Here is a 17,889-nt window from a genome sequence, read left to right as displayed (position 1 = left end):
TGTGGAGGCGGAAAGGAAAATATGCAGGAGTTGATTTGCAACAGGCAAAAAAAACTTCAATCACCCCATTACCGAAAACAGTCAGCGTCTATTCCGGTTAGAAGAAGTGAATCAACACACAAAGCACCACAGACTCAACAAGATGTACCTGCTCCAATTACTTCCTCAATTTTCACACAAGAGACATCAATCTCCTTGGCAAACTCCCGGACGGCCTCATTTGGGTCCTCGTAAGTGAATGGATCAATGTAAATCTTCATCCCGGGAGAACCTAGAGAGAGCAGACAGCAGGTATCAGTCAAATCAGCTGCTGCTACTGCATTTCGATAAAAAAAAGGAGTGGTTAGAGCCTTACATCCCTTTGTGGTGCCTGTAATGAATACCAAAGCACTGACCTACTCAGGGTAAAGAAATGATGCTTCGATTTTTCTGTTGTGCGAGACAGCAGCAGAGAAATGGCCTAAAAAGGGCATGTATAGCTCCCCTGAAGTACAGAACCTCATGATTTATGAGCTCCCTTCTACCTTTGGATACATTAATTTATTCTCACAGCAATAATCCTTTGCCAACGGACAGAAGTGGCTGGAGGTATTGAACAATTCAACAACTTGAAATACTTTATTACAACAAAGGGCAGAAACTCAGATAGAGACTTGATCGGAATTTAAAATAAGAGTTTCACAGCTCGATAAAGTTTTCTAATTTGCTTTTCTCTCTGCCCATTCCCCTGCTAACAGGTTCATCTGGGTACATTTTTACCTCATTACAACATCATTAAGAGCCCAACGTCTAGTAGGTCAACAGTCTAGAGTGAATCTTAATTGTACTGCTTAAATATTCGTGCAGAAATATTTGAACAGCTCTTGAAATATTAATTGCAGACGATACGCTCCTTTCTTGGCCTGCTCTACTTACAGCAGTGGTTGGTGTGTGAGCTGAATGGGAAGCAGGCTTGGTGCAAAACTCCTGTACCCAAGGGAGGCCTGTAGAAACAGTCCTTGCTCTATTTCCTATCTAATCACAGCGCACAGACATGCAAATGACTCTTTGTGACAGCCCAGTATGCCAGCTTTGATGTAGTGTCTTTAAATCAGATGCTGCACATTCAAGCAGTGCACTGGGTGTGCCTGGAATTGGTATTCAATATTCATCAAGTAATTGCAAAGTGATCTTTGCAGCAACTTTAGTCCTGATGGAACACCACCACCCAGCTTTTAATTCCTTATGAATCACTGACCGGAATAGAAATGGAATTGGTCTCAAGGTTGAAAACAAATTCACACTATTCAAAGAATTATATACCTGCACCCATAGGTCCCTCTGTTCTACAACACTACACAAGGTCCAACCATTAATTGTATAAGTCCTACCCTTATTTGTTGGACCAAACTACAATGTCTCCCATTTATCCAGATTGTACTCCATCTGTCATTTTTTATCCCACTAACCCATTTGATCAAAATCCCTTTGTAATCCGAGAATATCTTCACTGTCTACTATGCCACCAGTTTTGTTGTCATCCACAAACTTACTAGCCATGCTTCTCATCCAAATCATTTATGTAAATAATAAATGAAAGAGGACCCAGAACCAATCCCAATTGCTGCCAAAAGTCTCATTCGTGTCTTTGTTATATCTGGACTTGGCTATTCTAATTCAATCCTGGCTTGTCTCCAATATTCTATCCAACAACACCTTTGCTGACTCCCAAAAACATGAGAACATCTCTGATGTCCGTGACTTAATTTACACACAGACTTGTGCCTAGACCACCTCTTTGCATGCTGACCTGTACTCCCTGACCTCCTGGTCAAACAATGTCTTGACTTCAGAATACTCATCCTCTTCAACCATGGTCTGAATTCTCTGTAATTTTCTTGAGTCCCACAACCCTTCAAGATAATACTTACTCTTTTCATCCCAGCATCTTGCACATCACACTCTGTATAGACATGGCATTCCATCTTCCTTTATTCATTGATAAGATGTGGGCATTGCTAGTGAGGTCAGCATTTGTTTTCTGTGACCAATTGTCCTGCATCTGTGGAGTTGAAAATGGTGCTGAATACTATGCAAGCATCAGCAAACATCCCCAGTTCTGATGTAATGATGGAAGGAAAGTCTTCAACGAAGCAGCTGAAGATGTTTGGACTAGGACACTAACCTAAGGAACTCCTATAGTGAGCTTCTATGACTGAGGTGATTGACCTCCAAGGACCACAACCATCTTCCGATGTGGTAGGTAGGAATCTAACCAATGGAGACTTTGCCTCTTGATTTACATTGATTCCAATTTTGCTAGGGTTCCTTGATGCCACGGTCAAATGCAGCCTTGATATCAAGGATAATCACTATCACCACACCTCTGGAATGCAGCTCTTCTGTTCATGTTTGAGCCAAGGCTGTAATGAGATCAAGAGCTGAGGCCCTGGCAGAACACAAACTGGGGGTCATTAAGCAGGATATTGCTGAGCTGGTGCTACTTGATAGCACTGTTGATAACACCTTCCATCATTTACTAACCATCAAGAGTATATTGTGGGGCAGTAATTCACCAGATTGGATCTGAGCAATTTTCTGCATTGTTGGGTAGATGCCAGCCTTCTCCCAGATCCTCCCTGCTAGATTTGGACGGATTGCAGAGCTTAGATCTGACTGATTAGCACTAAGCTTGCTTAGCCCTGCCTATGCAAGATGCTCTGCCAGACTTGTTGGCCTTATGACTCACAGAACTGCACGTGCATTCAGAGACATCTGTTCCCCACGTCCTCACTCACCTCATGGAATCCAGGAACAGTGGGGAGTGGTTCCTGGTGTCCAAGATAGGATTTAAGGGCTGTAAGCTGATCCAGTGCCTGAACAAAGTCTTTAGTACCAGCAGTAACATTATCCTCCTCATACATTATAAACCCTGAGATGAAGCTGGATATATTTTGACAGCTTTATAGTAAAAGTAAAAATAACAAATAATATATCCATCCTTAACTGCTGAACTTCTTTGACATATTTTGTGCTTGATTTCATGGTGCCATGATTTAAGTTCAGATCCTTGGAAAGATAAGGTTACCCAGATATAGTCTGATTTTAAACAATTCAAAAGTCTTTGAGTGTAATTCAGGTACCATGTCAGTCACAGCCTTCTTCCCTGCTTGCTGATAAAATCTGGCTTCCTGGTACACTCACACTTTTACCATTCCTCTCACACACACCTCTTGGATTACAAGTCTTGACAATGCTCCCAATCACTATCTGTCATTGCTGAAAAATAAATTGCAACTGGAAGTTGAGGAATCTCAATGATGCTGGAATCTACATTGGCCACTTTTAAACAGGAAACCCATCTGTTTGTTGTGAATTGACAGCACCTATCAGTAACTCTGAGAATCCAATCGCCAATCAGCATTCTGGTGACTGTTTTCAGATTGGGTGATGAGTGAAATACTAACTGATGTCCTCAGTGAAGAGGACACATTTGTTATTTTTTGACGGTGAGGAAATGTCAGGCTGATCTATTAGTGTACACTGCTGTTATATACTGTCAGGCTAATCTGTTAGTGTACACTGCTGTTATATACTGTCAGGCTGATCTGTTAGTGTACACTGCTGTTATGAACTGTCAGGCTGATCTGTTCGTGTACACTGCTGTTATATACTGTCAGGATGATCTGTACGTGTACACTGCTGTTATATACTGTCAGGCTGATCTGTTTGTGTACACTGCTGTTATGTACGGTCGGGCTGATCTGTTAGTGTACACTGCTGTTATGTACAGTCATGCTGATCTGTTAGTGTACACTGCTGTTATGTACAGTCAGGCTGATTTGTTAGTGTACACGGCTGTTATGTACTGTCAGGCTGATCTGTTAGTGTACGCTGCTGTTATATACTGTCAGGCTGATCTGTTCGTGTACACTACTGTTATATACGGTCAGGCTGATCTGTTTGTGTACACTGCTGTTATATACTGTCAGGCTGATCTGTTCATGTACACTGCTGTTATATACTGTCAGGGTGATCTGTTAGTATACACGGCTGTTATATACTGTCAGGCTGATCTGTTAGTGTACACTGTTGTTATGTACTGTCAGGCTTATCTGTTAGTGTACACTGCTGTTATATACTGTCAGGCTGACCTGTTAGTGTACACAGCTGTTTTGTACTGTCTGGCTGACCTGTTCGTGTACACTGCTGTTATGTACTGTCAGGGTGATCTGGTTGTGTACACTGCTGTTATATACTGTCAGGCTGATCTGTTAGTGTACACTGCTGTTACGTACTGTCAGGCTAATCTGTTAGTGTACACTGCTGTTATATACTGTCAGGCTGATCTGTTTGTGTACACTGCTGTTATGTACTGTCAGGTTGATCTGTTAGCGTACACTGCTGTTATGTACAGTCAGGCTGATCTGTTTGTGTACACTGCTCTTATATACTGTTAGGCTGATCTGTTAGTGTACACTGCTGTTATATACTGTCAGTCTGATCTGTTAGTGTACACTGCTGTTATGCACTGTCAGGCTGATCTGTTAGTGTACACGGCTGTTATGTACTGTCAGGCTGATCTGTTAGTGTACACTGCTGTTATATACTGTCAGTCTGATCTGTTAGTGTACACGGCTGTTATGTACTGTCTGGCTGATCTGTTAATATACACTGCTGTTATATACAGTCAGGCCGATCTGTTAGTATACACTGCTTTTATATACTGTCATGCTGATCTGTTTGTGTACACTGCTCTTATATACTGTTAGGCTGATCTGTTTGTGTACACTGCTGTTATATACTGTCAAACCAAAGACATGGAAAAGAGGGAGAGAAGAAAATACTTGCATTTATATAGTACCCTTCATTGTCTGAAGATGTCCCAGAAATGCTTTACAGATGACGTTATTTTTAAAGTGTAGTCGCTGTTGTAAAATGGGAAAAATAACAGGAAATTTGCATGCAGCAAACTCCCACAAACAGAAATATGATAATGAACAGCGAATATGTTTTATTGGCGATGGTTGTAAAAAATATTGAATGGATTATGTGACACCATATCCTTGTATACTCACACAGAATCATCCACGTGCGCACACTTATGCACATGAATGTGCACATACGTACATGCTTACACACATACGCACATGCTGAACAGGATCATGTAGGTTACACATACGCACACTTGCATCGACATGTGTACATCCATGATGATAATGTACAAATGAACAGTGTGTGGAGAGGAAATGTGCGCATCCTGGAGCTGATTCTCTGACAGGGAGTAAGTTGGGTTTGCAGCATGAAGCTTGAATCTATGTGAAATGGTAGTCCTCTCTGTGTCACCGATGATTAGATCAGGTGTACATTTAGTAAGGACCCACACATTTTGAGAGCCCTTTCAAGGCTGCCTTTCAAATATACACAGACTCAGTCCTCGAGTCACAGATTTACACAGCACAGGAACAGACCCTTTGATCCAACTTGTCCACCAGCTGCACGACCTGCTGTGCTTTTCCAGCACCACGCTCTCGGCGCTGATCTCCAGCAACTGCAGTCTTCACTTTCTACTACTGACCAACGAAGGCAAGGGTGCCAAATACCTTCTTCACTACCTTGTCTACCTGCATCTCCACTTTCTTGGATCTATGCACCAGCACACCTAGGTCTCTTATTTTTTTCAGTAACACTCCCTACAGCCCAACCATTAACTGTACAAGTCCAAGTTGGTTTGCCTTACCAAAATGCAACTCATCACATTTATCCAAGTTAAACTCCCTGACCTATTGGCCCATCTGATCGAAGTCCCATTGGTCTCCAGTCCAAAAAAACCCTACCATCTCCCTCTACCTTCTATCTTCAAGCCAATCTTGTATCTAATTGGCTAGATCTCCCTGGATCCCATGTGGTCTAACATTGCTAACTGGTCTTCCATGAGGAACCTTGTTGAATACCTTGCCGAAATTCATATAGACAACATCTACTGCTCTGCATTCATCAATTTTCTTTGTTACTCTTGAAAAAGCTCAATCAAGTTAATGAGACATGATTTCTCACACACAAAACCATGTTGGCAATCCCTAATCTGTCCTTGCATTTCCAACTGCACATAAATCCTGTCCCTCAGAATCCCCTCCAACAATTTACCTGCCACGTCCGGCTCATTGATTTATAGTTCCCTGGCTTTTCCTCACCACCTTCCTTAAACATTGGCACCACATTAGCCACCCTTCAGTCTTCTGGCACCTCACCTATGGCTATCAATGATGCAAACATCTTAGCAAAGGCCCAGCAATCATTTGTCTAGCTTCCCACGAAGCTCTGGGATGCATCCTATATCAATGCCAAGTTCTAAAAACTTGAAGGTAACCTTTTCTTTCAATCGGGAAATTCATTTTTAAAAAAATATTCAGGGTGTGTAAAGGCTAAATGGGGAAGGATAGAAACAATGAACAAGAAAGAAGCGTGGAAATTCCTAAAGCACATGAAATATAGAGGAGTCAGTCACAACGTGAAGCTGCCTGCCTGTCCTTTGGTGACTGGGGCGGTGGCAGAAGGGAAGCCTACTCTGTCGGTCTCCAGAAGGTACGGTGCAGGGGAGAACTGATAGGACATGGTGGAGAATGTGCGCACCAAAAAAAACCTGACACTGGTAGGGCTGAGTGTGAGCTGGACTGACAATTTGTCGTACATGTGCCACTGACCCATCCAAAGCTCTCACACAACCTCACTTTGCATCATCTCACCACATCCATTAACTCAGGATACTGTCAGGTTGCAATACCAACAGACTGAAATTCACACATAACCACATCAGTGGTCCTCCATGTAGGTAGATGGGGGCATCTGCTGGACCTGAGTTGAAGATGCTTCATGTTAATTTCCCTGCCTGAAACTGCAGTATGGATGTGGGACTTAGTTGCGATATGTGCTACATGCCAAATGGTGTGCCGCAGATTGAGGACGACCAGGTAGCTTTGTCTGCACCTCTATGTTCCCAGTTCGGACCTTTCCCTCACATCACATCATTTCTGTGGAAATCCATGTTTGTTCCCTACTTGTAGCCACCCCATTCAGTTGAGACAGATGGTATTCGTCTGGCTGTTTCTGTATTCGGTGTCCCATTCGCAATACCCAATTCCTGCCTCAGGTTTAAGTTGTAACACTCTGTCTTTCTTTCTCCTCCCAACATGCTAAGGTCCTAGACAACCTCCCCAGAACCACCAACAGTGATTTAAAGATTAAACAGTCCCATAGGTGGTGAGATGTGTACTTTCCCTGATGCCAGGCTACATCCTCCAGAAAATGACAAATGGGCTGGGTGCATACTGGCCTGATAAACCCCATTACCCAATACCACCTTGTGTTATTGCTCGATGGAAGTGTCCTAAAAAGCAGAATAAAATTGAAGAAACAAACAGCAGCAGCTTTGAGTCAGTGAGTAATGCAATTAGAGCAAAGTGCTGAGAGTGAGCTGTCAGCAACAAGGATGTAAAGTGTGCTGCAGCTGAGCGGACCATGCACAAATCAGCTCTCCTGTCTCTTTAGCACAGCAATTTGCAGGGCCTGCATTGCATTAAGGGTCTATATAATGGCTCACCATATTTCAGAATTCCCTGACACATCCATGTAAACTGAGATTACGCAGGAATATATTCAATCTCGAGCTGTGACAATGTTTATTTCGAAATATCTTCAGATGAGTGCGATTAGCCAGCTGGCACCATCTGGGAGTTTAACAACTTCCCATTAACAGGGTGTTGTGTAAACATCAGTGCCATATAAGCTGTTAGATGCATTACCATTTACTGCTGGTAATAGACTCCTCCTAATTTACTCTGCACAAAATACGCACTTGTACATCCTTGTAAGACACTGCTGTCCATCTGTGGCATTATTATACTTGTGCCTGGTGTGTGCTACTTGTAGATCACCAATCAATTAGCAACCTGCCCCTCTGTGTCTGTACTGGTCTCTTTAACCACTCCCAAGAGCAGTGAGAAATGTGGAATTATGCATTGGGCAGGAACTTCTGCACTGAGGTTGGGACCGTAACCAGGTCAATGGTCTTCTGGTGGGAGAAAGTTTTATTGAGAGGAAGGTGATTTGCAGGCCATCTGCTCACATTCTGTCCTATCTGGAACAATGGATGGCCTCTGAGGTGCCCTTCACAATGCAGGCTGTCAGTTCCCACCATTAGACCACTGGGGGCACTACTGAGGATCAGCCTGAAGGTATCTCCCACTACTCCTGGAAAGGAACATGCATGTGACCATTTGTTTCTGCTGTTTCAAAGCTCTGTGGGTAAGGCTGCGCTATGGGTCTGGCAGCAACCCTTCAATCTGCTGGCCAGCTCCTCAACCACCTTATAATTTCTCAGGTTCTGATGATATGGTGGGGAGGGAATGTGAGTGAGGACCCCAGTGTATATTGGACTCAAAATTCCAACTCCGTCCAAATAAAAGGTTTAATGACCCTTTTCCTTGCTCTTGGATAAAGTGAGGACTGCCGATGCAGGAAAATCAGAATCAAGAAGTGTGGTGTTGGAAAAGCATGGCAGGTCAGACAGCATCCAAGGAGCTGGATTTGCTGTAGGATGCTGCCTGGCCTGCTGTGCTTTTCCAGTGCCACACTTTTCAACTTTCAGCTGCTCTCAATGGCCACTTACATGAACCCTCAATCAATCTCCCTTCAAGGACCAGAAAGATCCGAGTCAGAAATAACAACACAGTGCTGGCTTCGCATACCCAGTACGTGTGATGTTTAAGTTCCCCATGACCACAATCCAGATCCTGAAACCTTCCAGGTCCTCAGATCTTTCTGTTCCACTTTCCTTTAACTCCTGGTCTGCCTCAATATTAAACATTGGCTCAGTCACAAACACACAGAATATATCCACAACTCTGCTACATCGAATGGAATGAGTTTTCTCCCTCACTAAATCTCAGATCCATAATCATGATTTAGAGTCATAGAGTCATACAGCATAGAAACAGACCCTTTGGTCCAACTTATCTATGCCAACCAAATTTCCCAAACGAAACTAATCCCACTTACCTGAGTTTGGCCTGTATCCCTCTGAACCTTTCTTATTCATGCACCTGTCCAAATGTCTGTTAAATTTTGTAACTGTACCTGCATCTACCACTTCCTCCAGCAGTTCATTCCACATACAAACCACCCTGTGTGCGAAAATGTTGCCCCTCAGGCCCCGTTTAAATTTTTCTCTTACCTTAAAAACATATGCCCTAGTTTTGAACTCCCCCACCCTAAAGAAAAGACACTTGCTGTTCACCCTGTCTATGCCTCTCATGGTTTTATAATCCTCAATAAGGTCACCTTTCAGCCTCCTATGCTTCAGTGAAAAAACTCCCAGCCTATTCAGTCTATCCTTATAACTCAAACCCTCCAGACCCAGTGACATCCTGGTTAATCTTTTCTGATCCCTCTCCAATTTAATTATATCCTTCCTATAACAGGGAGACCAAACCGTAATCAGTACTCCAAAAGGGGTCTGACCAACATCTTGTACAACCTCAACTGATGTCCAAATTCATGCTCATGACTCAGTGGTCTGACCAATGAAGGCAAGTATGCTAAATGCCTTGTTAACCAGCCTGTCCACCTGCTACACAACTTTTAAAGAACTATATACCTGAACGAGGAGAAAGTGAGGACTGCAGATTCTGGAGACCAGAGTCGAAAAGTGTGCTGCTCATTCCTGATGAAGAGTGCATGCTCGAAATATTGACTCTCCTACTCCTTGGGTGCTCGGCAAAAGTGAGGACTGCAGATGCTGGAGATCAGAGTCGAGTGTAGTGCTGGAAAAGCACAGCAGGTCAGACAGCATTCAAGGAGCAGGAAAACTAATGTTTCGGGCAAAAGCCCTTCATTAGGGATGACTAGAACCTCATTCCTGATGAAGAGTTTTTGCCCTAAACGTTGATTCTCCTAGAGTGGCACTAGGTAACAGATCCATGATGGACAAAATGGCCTCTTGTTTCACTGAAATAAATTCTGTGATCTCTCCATGGCCTTACCTGACATCCAATCCCCTCTTGCAAATGCTAATTGCACCAGAATTCACAATCTTTGGGGATAGAGATCCAAATTTCCATGATGCTTTACTTTCTGATTTCACTTCTAAATAGCCAACTTCAAGCCTCCAATCCATTTGCATTAATAGCTATTTTCTGCACACATCAAAACATGTTAATACTTTCCATACTTGGACTCCCAAATCCTTAATTGGTCTTTCACAGTCCAAAACTTCAAATTGTTTCAAAAATAATTTTGAGTTGACTTTCTTTTCCAAATTAAACTGCATTTTTCCTACTCATTTAATGGCTCTGTGTTCCTTTGCATCTGTTACTCCCATCTGTCATGCCCACTGTTCACCCTTTGAAATTACTTATTATTTATAATTTCCAAAGGACCCTGCTTTCCATTTACTGAAAGTTGTAAACATGCCCTTCATGAACAGCAAGGCTGTTGTAAATTCCCACCTTGTTCACTCGTGTCTTTTGGGGATGGAAATCTGCTGTCATTACCCAGACTCGCTTACATGTTACACCAGACCTAATAGCAATGGGCTTGATGCTCAACTGTCCCCATGGCACTTAGGGATGGGCAATAAATGCTGACCTAGTCAGTGACATCCACATCACATGAAAAAAATGGAAAAAATAATCATAACAATTCAACAATTCCACGGTCACTTTTACTGATTTGTATTTAAGATGAATTCTAATTTTCAGACAGAATTAGACTTGGTACTGAAGTGTGGTTGAGCTCACCTTGAGCAGACTCACCTCGCCCTGTGCTGTAATGCTGAAGTTTATCACTGTATGCTGCTTCTTTTCCATAGGCTCGTTTCCTGTCACAGAAAGAAACACAAACTCGTAATTCCTCTCCATTACAGAAGTACGGTGTTGTGAGGAGACTTCCAAATAATAAGATTCATGACACTAACAAACAGGAACACCAAATATTTCAAGTTCGATCTGTAATGATAAATCCTGCTGGCATTGTTTTTCACACAGCAATGAAAGGACAAACATAAGTGACCCACTAGGCAATAAATCTGTCTTTCCTACAGCGACACTGAGAAACAAAAGGCCATTCAGTCCCTCAAGTATGTTCTACCATTGTTTAGATCATGACTGATGCGCAACTTAATTTCTCTCACTCATCTGAGCTCTATAACACTATTCCAGTCAAACTCTATCAATCTCAGCCTTGAATTCCTCCAATGACCATTAAAATTAATAATCAAGTGGGGATGAATGTATTGAGATACTTCCTCATTTTACTCCTGAAAGGGTTGGTTCTAACGTTTTAAGACTGAGTGCCCATTTTTATTGATTGCCTAGCAAAGGGAATGGCTTTGCTGTAAATATCCAACCTGAGAATTTTAAAATTTAAATGCTTGAGTTTTATCGAGTCACAGAGAGGTACAGCACAGAAATAGACCCTTCACTCCAAATCGCCCACACTGACCAGATATCCTGAATTAATCCAATCTCATTTCCCTGCATTTTGTCCATTTTCCTCTAAACCCGTCCTACTCATACGCCCATCAAAATGTCGTTTAAATATTCTAATTGTACCAGTCTCCACCACACTCGCACCACCCTCTGCATGAAAAAGTTGCCATGAAGGTCCCTTTTTTAAATCTTTCCCCTCTCACCTTAAACCTATACCCTCTAGTTTTGAACTCCCTTATCCTGGGGAAAAGTTGACTATTCACTCCATTCATAGAGTCATAGAGATGTACAGCACGGAAATAGATCCTTTGGTCCAACTCATCCATGCTGACCAAATATCCCACAACCCAATATAGTCCAACCTGCCAGCACCCGGCCCATATCCACCCAAACACTTCCTATTCATATACCGTCAAGATGCCTTTTAAATGTTATCATTGTACCAGCCTCCACCACATTCTCTGGCAGCTCATTCCATACAGGCATCACCCTCTGTGTGAAAAGGTTGCCCTTTAGATCTCTTTTCTATCTTTCCCCTCTCCCCCTAAACCTATGCTCTCTAGTTTTGGACTCCCCCACCCTAGGGAAGAGACTTTGTCTATTTATCCTATCCATGCCTCTCAAGATTTTATAAACCTCTATAAGGTCACTCCTCAACCTCCGACGCTGCAGGAAAAAACAGCCTCAGCCTATTCAGCCTCTTCTTGTAGTTCAAATACCAACCCTGGCAACACTCTTGTAAATCTTTTCTGAACCCTTTCAAGTTTCACAACAACCTTGTGATAGAAAGGAGACCAGAATTGCACGCAATATTCCAAAGGTGGCCTAACCAACGTCCTGTACAGCCGCAACATGACCTCCCAACCCCTATACTCAATACTCTGATCAATAAAGGAAAGCATACCAAAAGCCTTCTTCACTATCCTATCTACCTCGACTCCACTTTCAAGGAGCTATGAACCTGCACTTCAAGGTCTCTTTGTTCAGCAACACTCCCTAGGACCTTACCATTAAGTGCATAAGTCCTGCTAAGATTTGCTTTCCCAAAATACAGCACCTTGCATTTATCTGAATTAAACTCCATCTGCCACTCCTCAGCCCATTGGCCCATCTGATCAAGGTCCCATTGTAATCTGAGTTAGCCTGCTTCACTGTCCACTACACCTCCAATTTTGGTGTAATTTGTAAACTTACTAATAATATCTATTATGCTTACATCCAAATCATTAATATCAATGACAAAAAGCAGTGGACCTAGTATCGATCCTTATGGCAGTCCACTGGTCACAGGCCTCCAGTCTGAAAAGCAACCCTCCACCACCACCCTCTGTCTTCCACCTTTGAACCAGTTCTGTATCCAAATGGCTAATTTTCCCTGTATTCCATGAGATCTAACCTTGCTAACCATCTCCCATGGGGAACCTTGTTGAATGCCTTACTGAACTCCACTGAAGTCCACTGCTCTGCCCTCATCAATCCTCTTTGTTACTTCTTCAAAAAACTCAGACAAGTTTGTGAGATATGATTTCCCATGCATAAAGCCCGTCATGATTTTATAAACCTCTCTAAGGTTTAGCCTCTGACACTCCCGGGAAAATAACCCCAGCCTATTCACTTTCTCCCTATAGCTTAAACTCTCCAAATCTGACAATATCCCTGTAAATTCTTCTGAACATTTTCCAAGTTTCATAACATCCTTTCTATAGCAGGTGAATGTGATCGATCCACCTCCGTTTTACCTTATTTAACCCCCAGATAATTCTAGTCCACTTGCATTACACCCTCTCTGAAGCCAAGATATCCCTTCTGAAATGCCAACATTAAACCCAACACTCCATTGGAGACCATCCTACTGAAAGATGACTTCCACCAATTGGTATCCCAAAGCCCCTTGTTCTAGATTCCCCCATTTAGAGGACATGATGGGAAATGATCAATCCACAGAGACGATCGGAAAATCTCTACTCAACAGAATTAAGGAGCCATCTCCTCTGCAGCCCTCTGACTTGGACTGTGTTAACAGGAGCATGAAGACTCATTCTCTCAACACTGAGGATGTCCTTTTGGAACCAGATGACAAATTTTATTTTATTCCTGGTAGTTAATTATTGAAAAGAAAAGGCTCAGCTTGTTCTCTAGGTGTTTTACTGGAGAAGAATGTGCGTAATGTTTCCACAATGACCTGCTGCAGACGACGGAGACAGCTACTAGCGAGACAATGAAGACCACTCCCGCAGCTGCTGACCCTGCAATCAGCGGCAACTGCTCCCTCAGCTCAGAGTTATAGTCATCTAAAAGGGGCGAAAGAAAATGAAGCAATGTCAGGAACATCATCAACAATCGTTACAGCAATAAGTGAGGCCACTAAAGCAAGATCATTACAATCAGGCTGAAAGCTTCGATTCTAACACTTCAGCTCTGCTGTGCCTGTGCTGGTTAAGGTTAATATGAAATTCTTGTCAAATGCACTTTGGCTGAATCAAACCCCCAATCTTCCAGCCTTTTATAAAGCATATTTCCTTCTCATTGCTGCGTTTGCTTTCAGGTCTCAGTTTAAAGTACCTTGTAATTGAGTTTGCTTAACTCATTGTAGGCTATGTTTCATTTTCTGTGAATTAAGTAACTGCTTGCTGAGAAGGGTTCAAGAAAATTGATTCTTGAAAGCCAAGAGTGTGTTTTCAAGGAGGCTATGTGAGGCTGACATTCCTACCGTACAGAATTCTGGTAAGAAAGAAGAACTGGGATGACCACAAAAGAGTCATTGGAGCAGGATCTGGCAGTGGTCAGGAAGTGTAACCTGTAGACAGCCACCAGTCCTTGATCAATCTTCTTCAAGACTCATCCAGATTCTAAATAAGAGTAAGGCCCTTACTGGGTGAGGCAAGCTGGACCTGTTCTATTTTAACATCCAAATATGGTTTCTGATTCAATGGAGTTGCAATTTTTAAGAAGCTACTATAATCTCTGAGGAATGGTGTTTAACCAACGGTTCTTATCTCTGGAGTTGAAGAAAAAGATGGGTTATTTTTCGGGTTGCAGGTGAGACTTTATTTGTTCACACAAAAAGAAATGAATGAGGTCTATTGCCAATATTTGCTTTGCTTCAGGTCACCAGATTGTACTTCAAGCTGTTGGCCAGTTATATGAGCCAAAGAAATAACCACAAGTTAACCATCATCCATTCCAATTTGGACAGTGTACCAACAGGATGCAGTTTGGCCAAATTTTCAATGAGAGTGAGCAATGGCTTGGAAAGTCTTTGTTGAACAATTTTGCGTTGGAAGTTCTTCAGCTTAAAATCTCCTAGTTCTGTGGCAACAGAGAATGTATAGGTCACACTGTCCAAAGCAGAGGGCAATAACAACCCCCACCATTGCTTTCACAGTATCACAAAACTAATTTTGATTCTGACAAAGATCAACACACCTAGGGAGTCCAAGCTGGAATATTGCAGACAGGGAACCTAATTAATGTAAATGGTGGACACTCAGGAGTTATAGGCCCTCAAATTCTTGGCCATTATTTTTTCCAAGCCATGCTCTTTACTGGAGACAAATCAGGGGTTCTATGGTTCTATGGAAAGCGCCAGATAGATGCTCTGACAACAGATGTGATTGAAAGCACTGCTGCCTCATTACTCTGTTACAAACATTGATGGTCACTGAGGAGCTCAATCTGGAATTGAGGGCTCATGCCCTATGTGCTGGGAGTATTACATTGAAGAGCAAGAGCTAATTGTGTAGATTAAATTCTCTCTCTGTATATTGCCAATGTTTGATTTGTCCTTTCTTTGCACTGAATAAATGGATTTCCTTTCCATATTTTGCAATCTGTCATTTACCTGCTGCCTGCATGTATAGCCCGTAGCTTTCAATTTCTTCCCTTACAATCTCAGTTGATGATTTTCACCCCTGTTTATATATTAACATGCCACAGGCTCCCCTTCAATGAATATGTTTATTCTATTTTACTGCAAGAAAGATACACCAATTTTTCACTTTCCTCCGACATCCAATAATCTTGAATTTTTCAGTCAATAATAAGAATCTGAGTGAATAAAATGATGAATCTCCTGTCTCTGTACATTGCAGGCAAGATGGAAAAGCGATGCAGCAGCACGTTAATCAGTTTAGCTGCTCAGAAAGAAAATCCATTTGAGCTAATGTACAATCCTGATATCCGTGCTGTGACCAGACAGTAACCCTCTTGGCTTCCCAAGGTCATGTGGGTGCTTAGGCTTATTGCTGAACTATTTCGCTCTGTCAATGCATCTCATTGAACTCTTCTCAAGGGAGAAGAGGGAGAACAGGAAATCGGGTCAGACAGGATCAGAGAAGGTGGTAACTTGTCAAAGCCACTATCCTGTTTCCCCCCTAGCTGAGCAAAGTCCATGCAGAGAAATTTCTCTTCAACTGGACACAGTTCAGGCTATGAGACCAAAATCTACCACAGTGACTTGAAGCTCAATAAAGTGAAGAAACAAGTATGTGGGAGTATATAAAGATCACATATCACATGCAAGGTAAAAAAAACTATCTAAATGGAGTAAGCAGAGAAGGGATCTGGGAATACAATGCACACATCACTGAAAGTAGTGACATCACAGCAGGAGAAAACTGTAATGTTGGCAAATGACTCTGGTCCGATTGGTCATGTATACTTTAAACAGTACCCCCAGGATGTTCATTTCCCAATATCTTTTATCTCTCTCTGGGACAGGAAAAGCAGACCATACAAAATGGTTTAGTCCGAGTGAAACAAATGCAAAATTAGAGAATGCATGTTAAACTTTTATCAAATTTTTAGTTGGGCCACATTTAAAGTGGACAGTCCTGTTTCTCATGTTATAAAATGCTCATAGAGGCTCTGCAGAAGGTGCAATGAAGGCTTACAAGGATCTTACTAAAATCATCTCACAGGAAAGGGTTGAAAGGCTGAGTCTTGATTCTCCTTAAGGGATGATTCTGAGGATGATCTCATACATGTCTTTAAAATGATGAAATGTTTTGACAAGTTGACAAATACTTTCTCTTGGAGGGAAGGACATAACTGGAGGCCATTAATATAAGGTAGCCCAGGTTGGGGTTCCAGATGTAGATTTGCTCACTGAGCTGGAAGGTTAATTTCCAGACGTTTCATCACCATACTAGATAACATCTTCAGTGGGGCTCCAGGCGAAGCATGACCCTCTCTCACTAGTATCCTTACATATAGATGAGGAAGGACACCACTTCGACTGGAACAACACATCCATCCTAGGACAAGCCAAACAAAGACACACACGAGAATTCCTAGAAGCATGGCATTCCAACCGGAACTCTATCAACAAACACATCGAGTTACACCCCATCTACCAACTCCTTAGAAAAAGAACAGGAAATGACATCAACACAGGAAATGATGTAACCACAGAAAATGATATCACCAACCCATAGAAACCCAAACATATAAATAGAAAGCAGGAATTATCAGCAGTGCTTCGCACAGAGGCCCACTGAAGATGTTACCTAGTGGGGTGACGAAACGTCTGGAAAAGAACTTTCCAACTCAGCGAGCAAACCTACATCTGCATCCATAAGATAGCCGCCAAGAAATCCAAAAGAAAACCAGAAAGAAAGTAAGATTGCATTTATAGAGAGTTTTTTTATATTCATTGGAATCCTCAAAGTTCTTTACAGATTATCTAGTACTCTTTACAGTTATTGTTATAATGTAGGAAACAAAGCAACTAATTTGTTCTCAGTAACTCTCACAAGTAGCATTGTGAGAGTGAGCATGATCCATTGTCTAGGATGATGATTGAGGAATTAATACAGGTGAATATACTGGAGATAACTTCAAAATTATGCCACAGGATCCTTTACATTAGCCAGAGAATGTGGATGGGTGTCTTCATGTGAAAGATAGCACTCCTTAGTTGCAGTACTCCCTCAGCACTTGCACTGGAGAGGAATTTAAAGTTGGAATCTCTGAATTCAGAAGTGAGAGTGCAACCAGCTGAGCCACAGCTGACACTTGGTTTTTACCCAGAAGTTGTAACTTGCTATCAAGGAATGGTTAAGGCAAACGCAGTTAAGGTGAGGCTCGGTAAGCGTATTCCACTAGTGCTGATAAGGTTAGATGGGGTAAGAATAAGAAAATGTTTGACTGCCACATGGGTAAGTTGGACCAAATGGCTTGTTTCTGCAGTATATTTTACGTCAGTCTATGTAAGTGGTATTCTGACAGGCCAACATTATTGCACTGTGCTGAAATGTATACATGTTCACAAAGACATTTGCAAAAATTGATCTAATGTTTAAATTGATAAGTCCGTTTTACCATCAGTGATCCTTTCAAAAGTCTCTTCAAGGTATTATGGTCTTGAGCAAATAAAAATAAGAGGGGAATTGGCTTAGTTCATTCCTGGTCAGTGGGTGAAGCC

General features: G+C 42.1%; 1 protein-coding gene across 3 annotated transcripts in view; it reads right to left on the bottom strand.

Moving 5' to 3' along the window:
- LOC132821984 (ephrin type-B receptor 1-like) overlaps positions 1-17,889 on the bottom strand; it is a 494,253-nt gene that overhangs the window by 80,203 nt on the left and 396,161 nt on the right. For 2 of the 3 annotated variants that reach the window (XR_009645375.1, XM_060835030.1), the window contains exons 8-10: positions 13,648-13,756; positions 10,776-10,855; positions 149-271 (exon numbers count right to left, since the gene is read on the bottom strand). Coding sequence is in view for 1 of the 3 variants with exons in the window: in XM_060835030.1 (XP_060691013.1) it covers positions 149-271; positions 10,776-10,855; positions 13,648-13,756 (312 nt within the window). In the remaining 2 variants the exon portion in view is untranslated. The remainder of the gene's footprint in view (positions 1-148; positions 272-10,775; positions 10,856-13,647; positions 13,757-17,889) is intronic. The other variant, XR_009645376.1, reaches the window with a different exon arrangement.

This window comes from Hemiscyllium ocellatum, chromosome 13 (assembly GCF_020745735.1).
Source record: "Hemiscyllium ocellatum isolate sHemOce1 chromosome 13, sHemOce1.pat.X.cur, whole genome shotgun sequence".
Taxonomy (NCBI): domain Eukaryota; kingdom Metazoa; phylum Chordata; class Chondrichthyes; order Orectolobiformes; family Hemiscylliidae; genus Hemiscyllium; species Hemiscyllium ocellatum.
This window is presented reverse-complemented; position numbering and strand designations above follow the sequence as displayed.